At 55.4% G+C, this 10,833-nt stretch overlaps 1 protein-coding gene across 2 annotated transcripts; it reads left to right on the top strand.

Moving 5' to 3' along the window:
* Nucleotides 1–1,229: 1,229 nt before the first annotated feature.
* Nucleotides 1,230–7,220, top strand: GBGT1 (globoside alpha-1,3-N-acetylgalactosaminyltransferase 1 (FORS blood group)). 2 transcript variants are annotated; one of them, XM_023730846.1, is made up of 6 exons: nt 1,230–1,300; nt 1,844–1,909; nt 4,138–4,188; nt 4,270–4,305; nt 5,358–5,492; nt 6,506–6,935. In XM_023730846.1, the coding sequence occupies exons 1-6, from the start codon at nt 1,230–1,232 to the stop codon at nt 6,933–6,935; spliced, it is 789 nt and encodes a 262-aa protein (XP_023586614.1). The 2 variants fall into 2 exon arrangements, with proteins under 2 accessions (XP_023586614.1, XP_012410812.1); XM_012555358.2 differs by lacking the exon at nt 1,230–1,300 and having other exon boundaries at nt 1,781–1,909; nt 5,316–5,492; nt 6,487–7,220.
* The last annotated feature ends 3,613 nt before the right edge of the window (nt 7,221–10,833 follow it).

The following is a 10,833-nucleotide window of genomic DNA, read 5'->3' as shown; positions in this document are numbered from 1 at the left end:
GCAGGCTGGGCTGGCGGTGCGCGTGTGGGCTGGAGGCTTCATCTAGGTTGATGTCCCGCCCACCGGCTCCGGAAAACGTGGTGTTCTGTACCTCCCAAACCAAACTGAGTCCAGGGCGCCGCTAGAGGCGTCACGCGGCTGCCTAGGATAACCGAGTCCCTGGATTCAGGGCCAAGGTGGGACCCTCTGTCCGTCCTAACGTCGGTCCGGTCGCTAGAGGTGAGCGTTCAACCCGCTGGAACAGTCGCCATTTTCCACCCCAGCCAGTCCTCACCCCAAACCCGGGGCCAGCAGGGCGGGCGGAAGTCGAGGTGGGCGTCTCGTCCCCGGGCTACCGGGACCGGTTAGCGGGGCTGAAGGATGAGGCAGGGGCTTGCAGGATCCTGCGCCCCGTGGCCCAGGTGGGGAAACTGAAGCCCGCAGAGGGAGGGAGGCGGAGTGGGCTTTCCCCAGAGGCTCCGGAGTGAGCAGGGGACATACCCTAGGACCCAGGCAATGGGATTTTTCTCTGGCCCCAGGCTGACCGCCCCGGAGCTGGCAAGGGTCCCGTGCTCATAGTGGCCCGGGCTCGTGCCTAGCGCTTTACAGCGGTTTCCGCGCGTCATCCTCAAGGGACCAGAGCGGTGCGTGTGGTTACTCCCCATAACAAGAAGTCTTAACTAAGGAGGACACAGGCTGGGGGGAGTGACTTACCCAAGGATCAAAGATGTGGTGAAACCTATATTCACTATAAATTAGTAAATAAACACAGGTAAACCCTTGGGTACCTTGCTGGCTAGTTAATCCGCCCCTGCCCAAGGTCATGAAACTAGAGAGAGCTGAAGTCGGTTCTCGCCTGGGCTGGGTGTGTTCCGTCTCTACTGGCTTAGGGGCCTTGGTCACGTGTGCCGTTGCTTTCCGGGAATCCTACTCCTCGAGTCTTGCTCTGGAGCTGCTGCTTGCCGGCTCTGCGGGGGCGGGCCCGCGGGCGGGGCTTGGAGGCGAGACTTGGGAGCCAGGGTACCTCTGCATGGGCGGTCCAGGGGAGGGCAGGTCAGGGCAGGGTGGCAGACGTAGGGCTTCCCAGGTTTAGAACACTGGCCTTGGATAAGGAGCATTCCTTTGTAGGCGTTCCAGGGACCCGAGAAGACACGGGCTCAGAGCAGACAGCCCTGGGAAGGGAGGGGCTGACCCCCTGAGGCTTGGCCCTGTCTCTCCAGGTGCCCAGGTTCTGATCACTGCACCCAGTGATGCGCTGCAGAAGATTGTGCCTGGGCCTGGGGTTCTGCCTGCTAGCAGGTGTGGGCCTCTGTGTCCTGTGGTGAGTATGCCTCACGGAACCCTTCCCCCTCCACCCCAACCCGAGGACTCTTCCCTCTCTTGGCATCTCAACCCCAAACCTTGATCCCTTCACGGGCTTCTCAGGTCCTGCCCACCTCTCCTGGCTCACCTGACCCCCAACCCCAGCCTAAACTAGTTTCCGTTTTAGAATTTTACCCTATACTGGCCTCCTGGCTTTTGCAATTGCCCTTCCCCTGCCATGACCATCCTTCACCTGTCTTGAGGAAGACAGGTGGAAAATTCATCCCTGCATTTCCTCTGTGAAGCTCCTAGGCCAGCCCCTCCTGGGGCTCCCACAGCCCCTGTGCGACGTGCCTGTGTCCACACCTGACCCCTGGTGCTGTGTGCTGGGCCTGGCATCAAGCCATGCCCCATGAATGTGTGAACGAATGACTGAATGCCAGGCCCTGTGATTCTCCATTTAGAAGCCAGGAGTGAGGGCGGATACACCACTAACTTGCACTAAGTGGGTTTTCAGCCTCTTAGCAGGGAGTTGAGTCAACAGATGTTTTTCTTTTCCCAGGGTGTATATTGAGAACTGGCTGCCGGCCTCTTATGTCCCCTATTACCTCCCCTGCCCCAAGATCTTGTAAGTATGGTGCTGGGGGGTTTGGGGGCCCTGTGGGCTGCCTGGAGCAGGACAGGAGAGTTTTTACGGCTACTTTGTCTGTGGGTTCTTCTGTCCTAAGCTCATGGTTCTGATGAGTGTTTAGGTAATTTTTGGGCTCGCACAAATGCCGAGTGAAACTCTGCTGTTTCAGTCTTCAGGCGTCCTTGCAGCCCCCCTGCACAGTTTGACCTTGGATGTGCTGCATAACTCTGAGCCTAACTTTCTACATCTGTAGAATGGGATAGTGGGGGTGATCCATCTTGCTCCCCACAAGGGCAATAGCACATCACACACTCACACATGCATCACCCCAGCTGTGCCCAACAAAATTGTGGCTGGACTGCACCTCGGCTAGGGCTGGGGAATACTAGGTATTATCATGAAAAACAAAAACCAATCTACCTTGCCGATTCAAGATATGAGAAATGCTATCTCTTTGATTTAAACCCCATTGATTTGATTCCTAACAAGGCATTCAATTCAAGAGTATATATATATATATAAAGATTTGAAAGTTCATGGAGGCTTAACCTATCCTATCATATATGACATTAAAAATTAGTAAACAAATTGCAGACAACTGTGTCACCAGGTGGCCTGATCCTTAGGAGCACCTGCTTTAGGACAGTCGACCTCAGACCTCATTTTGGAGCTGGGTCTGACACACTCATTGGGTGGCCATGGGCAGGCCTTTTCCTCCTCTGGACCTCAGTTCTACCACCTGCAGAATGACTCTGTGGAAGGTTTAGCATCCCTATTTCAAGAAGGAGGGAACTCAAGTTTGGGGAGTGAAATGTACAGCCCCAGGTCCCTCAGCCAGTTGGTGGCAGAGCCATAGGCAATCCCAGGTGTCTACCTTGCAGCCCTGCCCCTCCTTCCTCCGGAACCCCCTTCTTCTGGGCTCAGGTTGGCATTTGTTGAGGCAAGCAGAGGCTGACCGCAGGCTGCTTTCCAAGAAGGGGCGAGGGTGCCTGAGCACGTGCTCCTTGCTGGGCTAAATGCCCACATTACTTCGTTTAATTGTAACAGCAACTCTAAGGGTTAAGAATGGCTGCCCCAGATGAGGAAAGGTAGGTGTATCACTCAGGGTTCCTTCCACCAGAGAAACAGACCATAGTAGTGTATGTATACCTGTATGTGTTTATTCATTTAGGTTTATAGAAAGAAATTGTGAGGGCTGGCTAGGAGACTCTGAGATCCATAGGGCAGGCCACATCAGGAAGAGCAAGTTGGGAACTCTTGGGCAGAGGCTGATGCTGCAGTCTTTTTCTTTTCTTTTAATGCTGCAATCTTGAGGCATAATTTCTCCAGGAAAACAGAAGTTTTGTACTTAAGGCCTTTCAATTGATTGGATCAGGCCCACCCAGATTATTCAGGGCAATCTCCTTTACCTAAAGTCGGCTGATTATAGGTGTTACTCACATTTATAAAATACCAATCTTGATGAGTGTGGGTGGAGTAACTGAGTACTATCACCTAGCCAAGAGGATACGTCCTGTTGGGTTCAGGTGAAATAATTCACCCAAGGTGTCCAGGATAGAAAGCAGCAGAGGTGAGCCTGCGGGTCTTTGCAGCTCCTCAAACCTTCTAGGAGATGCTGACCTCTTACAGAACAACATGGTTGAAAAAGCATCTGCTGTGGACCCATGTGGCACTGGGTTCGAATCTTTGTCCTGCCACTTTGTCAGTGATCCTGACCCCCGTCCTCTGTAGGGTGGGCAGAACTGTGGTGAATTTCAAAGAGTTGGCATGGACCCTGAGGGGTACCTGCCCATCTAAACCCATTGCTGTCGAGTCAGTTCCAACTCATAGTGACCCTATAGGACAGAGTAGAACGACCCCATAGGGTTTCCAAGGAGCGCCTGGTGGATTTGAACTGCTGACCTTTTGGTTAGCAGCTGTAGCTCTTAACCACTATGCCACCAGGGTTTTCCCTACCCATCTACCAAAAACCCATTGTTGTCGAGTCAATTCTGACTCATAGCGGCCCTACAGGACAGAGTATAACTGCCCCATAGAGTTTCCAAGGAGCGCCAGGTAGATTCAAACTGCCGACCTTTTGGTTAGCGGCTGTAGCACTTAACCACTATGCCACCTTTCCTCTGCCCATCTAGGGGCTGATTAATCTCAGCTTCATCATTATTCACAAGCTGAGTTCTCTGCCGCCAGTCCAGACACTAACAGCACTTTCTCGCCTCTGCCACCAGCAACATGAAGCTGCAGTACAAGGGGGAGAAGCCATTCCAGCCTGTGGCACAGTAAGGAGACTGTCATTTCTCCCATTGGTGGCCCCTGGGGTAGGGCCACCTCCCCTCACCACTGGCCCTTCTTGGTTGCAGGTTGCACTACCCTCAGCCCAAGCTGCTGGAGCAGAGGTAGGTGTTGGTTAGGGTTTGAGCACAGAATGGAGAGTCCTGGGGGAGGAGGTGGGTAGAGGGGTCAACAGAAGCCCCGATTTACAAGCCAGGGTGGTGGAGGTGGAGTTTCAGAGTGACTTGGGGCCCAGGTAGCCTGGGACTGTGGAGGGACACAGGCTGGGCATTGGCTCCGGGTGGGTCCCTGTCGTAGTCCTAGCTGTGTGACCTTCGGCAGGTTACCGAATTGCTCTGAGTTTTTTCTGTGTAAGAGGAATAATAATAGTACATACCTCATAGGAGAAGGAGTCCTGTGGTGCAGTGGTTAAGTGTTTGGCTGCTGACTGAAAGGTCAGCGGTTTGAACCCACTAGCAGCTCTGTGGGAGAAAAGACCTGGCAATTTGCTCCTGTAAAGATTACAGCCTAGGAAACCCTATGGGGCAGTTCTCTGTCCTATAGGGTTGCTATGAATTGGAATCGACTTGACAGCACCCAACAACGGCCTCATAGAGGGTTGGGAGACCAAATGAGATGATGTTTGTAAAATCTGCAGCATTGTGCTTGCCCCATTGTCAGTACTCAGGAGGCTATTAATGATAGCGTTGTTAGCATCCTCGTTGATGACTCCTGTTTATTAAGCACTGAGCAGACCCATGAATGCCAGACTTAGACACTTAACATGCATTAACTCCTGGTCCTCCTAACCATGTTAAAAAACAAACCTGTTGCCGTCGAGTCGATTCCAACTCATAGCGATCCTAGAGGGCAGAGTAGACCTGCCCCATAGGGTTTCCAACGCTATAATCTTTACGGAAGCAGGCTGCCACATCTTTCTCTTGTGGACCGAGTGATGGGTTCAAACCATCGACCTTTCGGTTAGCAGCTGAGCGCTTAACCACTGCACCACCAGGCTCCATATTCCCGCTTTCCACATGAGGAAACGGAGGCGCAAAGACAGGGACAAAGCTGCCCTGGGTCAGTCACACACTGCGTAGGAGGCAGAGCCAGGCTGAGACTCAGGCTTTCCCAGAGGACAGGTCTCAGTCCCCCCGTGGCCTTCCCCTGCTGCCAGGCCGACACAGCTGCTGACACTCACGCCCTGGTTAGCACCGATCGTCTCGGAGGGAACCTTCGACCCCATGCTTCTGCAGAACATCTACCAGCCGCTGAACCTGACCATTGGGCTCACAGTGTTTGCCGTGGGGAGGTGAGTCCCAGGCTGGGGTGGGGGCTTCTCCCTGAGCCACAGGAGCTTACAGTCTAGGGGAGACACGGGACCTGGAGCTGAGACCTGGCCTGGCACCATGGAAGGCCCTGGGCCAGGTGCTGAGCAAATGGGAAGGTAGATAATAGAGTGTGATGGTATGGAAGGGAGACTTCCCTGATGAGGAGGCTTGGCCCTGGCCTAGAAAGAGGGGGGAGGCAGCCTAGGGGACGGAACAGCAGGAACTGCTTCTTCTGAATAGTTCAGGTAAGTTTCAAGGAATAGAAATCCCCCTGACCACTTTACATAAATGGGGTTCATAGGCCATAGGCAGGCCTCAAGACCCTCTCCCACCCCTCTAATGTTCCTGCCCCACTCTCTGGATCTCTGCTGTCCCCTTCCTGGCCCTACACGGCCTTCCCTTTAGGAGCCTCTATCTGGCAACTTCCCTCTGGGTCCCTTCCTGGGACTCCTGAGAAAGAGGGAATGTGATGGGGCCACAAGGCCTAGGGCACTGGCGAGCTGATGGATGGCCCACCTGGGGTCAGGCAGCCCCTTATCCAACCACCTGTAGCCTGGGCTGGGGCCATGGCATCCACTGCCCACCCCACACCCCGCCCCCCACAACTCACCTTCCCTTGGTGCTTCCACTTGCTTGTTTCTGGGTGACTTCATCTCTGAACCTCACTGTTCCTGCCTATAAAAAAGAGATGAGAACACCTATCTTATAAGGATTAAAAGAGGTAAGAATCCCGTAGAACATTTAGAAAGTGCTCAGTGAAAGTTAGCTTGGTTTATAAATATAAGAATCGTTACTGTTAAGTATCATCCTTACAATAGTCTTAAGAGGTCGGGCCTATTTGAATTTGACAGACTAGGACCCTGGGGGTCAGACCTTAGTAACTCTTGAAGTGGGGAGCTGGACCCCATCCTGGCTGACTGCAGAGCTCATGCCCTAGGCGGCAGTGGTGGATTTGGACCAGGGTCTCATCACCAGGTACACTGGCTTCATCCAGCACTTCCTGGAGTCGGCTGAGATGTTCTTCATGCACGGTTACCACGTGTACTACTACATCTTCACTGACGACCCAGCGGCCATGCCCCACGTCCCACTGGGCCCCGGCCGGCTCCTCAGTGTCATCCCCATCCAGGGTTACTCCCGCTGGGAGGAGATCTCCATGCGCCGGATGGAGACAATCAGCCAGCACATTGCTAACAGGGCGCACCGCGAGGTGGACTACCTCTTCTGCCTTGATGTGGACGTGGTGTTCCGGAACCCGTGGGGACCTGAGACCTTGGGGGACCTGGTGGCCGTCATTCACCCAGGCTACTATGCTGTATCCCGCCAGCAGTTCCCCTATGAGCGCAGGCAGGTTTCTGCTGCCTTTGTGGAGGACAATGAGGGAGACTTTTATTATGGCAGGGCGGTCTTTGGGGGCCGGGTGACCAGAGTGTATGAGTTCACCAGGGGCTGCCACATGGGCATCCTGGCTGACAAGGCCAATGGTATCATGGCAGCCTGGCAGGAGGAGAGTCACCTGAACCGCCGCTTCATCTCTCACAAGCCCTCCAAGGTGCTGTCCCCTGAGTACCTCTGGGATGACAGGAAGCCCCAGCCACCCATCCTGAAGTTGATCCGCCTTTCAACACTGGACAAGGGTACCAAATGACTGAGGGGCTGATGGCGGAGCGGGGGCTGCCACATGCTGTGACCCAAAGCCCTGCGCAGCCAGGTCGCCCCAGTGGAGTAGTTGAGTCCTCGCAGTGGAGCACCTGGGTCCCCCCAGGGAGCCACCTTATACTGGTACCTCACTTCTTTGAGTCTTTGGTGGGCACCAGCTCTGCCCTGCTTACTACCTCGCAGTCTGTCAGGAGAATCCAACCAGAAAAAGGACGTGGAAGGGCCTTTGTACACTGTGAAGGGCAATGCACACATGAGAACACAGAGATCACACTAATGTGCACAAGAATGGTTGGACAGGAGGACGAGAGCTAAGGGATGCAAGAAGACAGGGCCTGACAGGCCTCCCACAGCAGAAGTGCCTTCAGGGTGAGGCAGCAGAGCCTCAGCCCCACTCAAGTGCCTGAGATCCTACTTGACTCCCCTCTGGTTGCATATTGCCCTTAAAGTTGCACTGATAACACCCTAGTATGAAAGATTTCCCAGACCCCTTTTCTCTGGTTGGAGGGGGTCCAGAGTACTGTGATGCCCCCAAGCACATGTAGCCAAGTCCTCACTCAGGACCCAGGAACCAGCCTTTGAAATGTGCAAGGTGTAGGCTTTCTGAGTTCAAGTCCAGCCCATATCCTATGGCCAGCCATACACCCTTGTACCAGCTGCCTCCTTTGCAAGAGGGCTTGGGGCAGTTTTAATAAAGGTGGCATGTGATGGACCCTCACCAGGGTTGTGTCCACCTGCATACCTGAGTGCCAGGCGCCGGAGACCCAGGCAGCTTGGATTTCAGACATACTTGCAGTGGGGGTGAGGGGTACAGTTATTCCAGAAAACCTGGGGTAAAACCAGGATGGTACGACTTGGTTCTGATCCTCCTGGGAGTCTGGGTGAAGTGGAAACCTGCTGATGACTGACTTGCACTCCCAACTGAGTAAAAAGCAGAACCCTCACCTGAGAGACGGGGCTTTTACCTATTGGTCCCTGACTGTATCATTGATGTGTATCCTGGTTAACTTCAGCCCTATGAGGCTCTGGCTGGCATGAGGCTCCCAGGTGGTGGTGTGTGCCCAGGATTAGAGGGTGTGTAAGGGTGGCCTCACCAGCCTGGACCAGAGGGACTTCAGAGACCTATGGTGGTTCTGTCTGCCTGGGAGGGCAGAGATGGAGGTGGGGGCTGGGGTCAGGGCTGGGTTGCCTGGTGCCAGCTTCCCTGGGGGCAGCAGCATTTCCACTGAAGGGGGAGGCAGAGGGTAGGGAGCAGGTGCCCACCCACCTGGCTGCCCCTAGCAAAGCTGGGGACCAGCCTCCAGTCCACTGTTATCTGTGGCCTGTGGATTGGCTGGTGAGTAGGGACAGATGCCAAGAGTGTGGGCAGATGGAGTGACTGTGTGAGGAGACAGCTTGGGTTAAGAATGGACTCAGGGAGAGGCCCCAGGTGCTACCTGAGCAGAAGGGCAAGGGGCAGACTGATGACCCATGTGCCCCCAATGGGGAACACCTTCCCAGGGCTCTCTGCCCTACCCTTGGGGGGGGGGGTGCTGTGTAGCACTGCTGTGGAGGACGAGCAGGTCCTGCCTTCAAGGAGCTGGGAGAAACCCTGAGATGTAGAGACCAGGGAAGGCTTCAACAGAGGTGCCCCTGAGGCCTGGGCAGCATTGGCTTGGCAGAGAAGGGAGATCCCACCTCACTCCCAGCCCAGCTCTGGGCCCTGGCCCAGCAAATTCTGTGGTCCAGCGTCTCCCAGACCCCACCGATGGTCCCTTCTCAGCCTTGTCCCAAGCCCCTAGGGACTATGGCTGACCGTAACCTATTCCCAGGGTGTGAATTGAAACACCTGTTAAGTGACAGAACCCAATTCCTGGAGCCAAATTAGCCCAAGCCAGTTTCCAGGAAGGAGCTGAGGGACTGAGGCCAGAGCAGGTTCGTGGGTGGAAAGAAGTCAAGGGCCTGGGAGTGGGGTGATGGGCCTGACCAAGCAGAGAGAGGCAGTGGTGGGAGTAGCCAGTGGCAGAGTCCCACAGGATCAGGTTCCAGGTTTTCCTAACTATAGGCACCAATCTTGCCAGGACAGGTCAAGGTTTTGTGGGCTCAGAAGTTTTTGAAATTTGGGAGGTACTTCTTCATGAAATACAATACAAAAATTGTAAATACAAAATGCCTGGTGCCCTCCCCACCTTAAAATTAAGGCACCTTAAGCTTCATGTCCTCGTGGTCAACTGCCTTTCTTCCCATACATTACAGTCCAACGTCATCTCAGCTTATAGGGCCTAGCCCAACACACTCAGGCTGCCCACTGGTCTAGCATGAACATCCCACCACCTGGCCAATTCCCAGTAACCCCCTTCTGACATTACCTCCTCCAGGAAGCCTGCCTTGATTCGCATGCCCGCCTCCAGAGTGAGTGCTCTTCCTCTATGTTCCCCTAGTACTTCCTTTACAATGTACCTATGTCCATCTCTCCATCCCTCCCCAGGCTGTAAGCTCCAAGAGGGCACGGATGGTGCCTGACGAGGCTTCGTTGGACTTGCCTTCAAGGCTGGGGCTCTTGTGCAAAGTACAGCCTTTGGGGTCAGATTGACCTGGGTTCAAACCCACAGCTGGGCTACATATGCCTATGACAGACAAGCTTGTATTGTGACTTCTCGGAGCCTCAGTTTCCTCAACTGCAAATGGAACCAGCTGCTCAGACCTCATGAGGGTGCGTTGGGATTAAAGCTGGGAAGAAGACAGCACCTAAAGTGCTTGGACCTCAGCAGTCCGCCCGATCTGGAGAGCCCTCAACACAGGAGGAGGCCTCTGGTGATCAGCTCAGATGTTAGTGATGGTTAAGAGCAACGACCCTCGTTGGAAGCTGGGCTTGGTTCCTTAGAACTGTGTGACCTTGAATACTGGTGCCAGTGGCTCATCTATAAAATGCGGTGAAATCACTGAGTGCCTAGAGGGGGCTCCCTAACAACGGTAACTAATCCCATACTCGCTCGGCCCGGTCCAGCCTGCCTGCCTCTCCTTCCTGGGCTCGCTCCCGCCCCCTCATACACCAGCCGGGGCTTTTGACAGGGGTAGGCTCCTGAGTCCAGTCTGGAAGGACAGGAGGAAGGTGGTGAAGGATGGGGAGTAGGGCCACCTGACCTACTCCCCTGCTTGGACTCCCTGGCCACTGCCTGCTCCAGGTCCCCCTGACCCTGTCTGTCCCCTCGCCGGTCCCTGCAGGTGGCATCAAAAGACCAGGACGGAGGGAGGGATATTTGGTGGGTTCCGTGTCTCCAGGCTCTCCATGTCCCAGGCTAGCGCCTGATGGCCCCTCTTGGCTGAGAGGTGGGTAGCCCCGGGGTCGGACGTGGAGGGGTGGGGAGCACACAGAGCAGGCCGCGGTGGACACGTGGGACCCGCCGAGTGGAGCAGCTGGTGCGTGGCGCGCGCGCGGCGAGGCGGCGCTCACGTGTACGAGCTGTCCGCGGGGGCGCGCATACCTCATGTGCGCGCCTGGACGTGGACACGCGGCCTGGTTGCCCCGCGTGGTGTCCACCCGGGTCTGCAAGCTTTAGAGAGGCCGCGCGCCAGTGGGTGCCCCCAGACCGCCCGCGGGGCCCGCCCTTTACACCTGCGAGACGGGCTGGGGCGGGGCCGGGGCGGGGCCGCGGCTTTCCCCGCCCACCCCGGCCCGAGCCC

Source organism: Trichechus manatus, unplaced genomic scaffold (genome assembly GCF_000243295.1).
Source record: "Trichechus manatus latirostris isolate Lorelei unplaced genomic scaffold, TriManLat1.0 scaffold00038, whole genome shotgun sequence".
Taxonomy (NCBI): domain Eukaryota; kingdom Metazoa; phylum Chordata; class Mammalia; order Sirenia; family Trichechidae; genus Trichechus; species Trichechus manatus.
This window is presented reverse-complemented; position numbering and strand designations above follow the sequence as displayed.

Excerpts from the sequence above, each read along its gene's own strand:
- GBGT1 (XM_012555358.2), top strand. The coding sequence starts at position 4,142 with ATGAAGCTGCAGTACAAGGGGGAGAAGCCATTCCAGCCTGTGGCACA. Across the intron at positions 4,306-5,315 it reads CCCAAGCTGCTGGAGCAGAG|AGGACAGGTCTCAGTCCCCC; the intron begins GTAGGTGTTGGT and ends AGGCTTTCCCAG. Across the intron at positions 5,493-6,486 it reads ACAGTGTTTGCCGTGGGGAG|GTACACTGGCTTCATCCAGC; the intron begins GTGAGTCCCAGG and ends TCTCATCACCAG.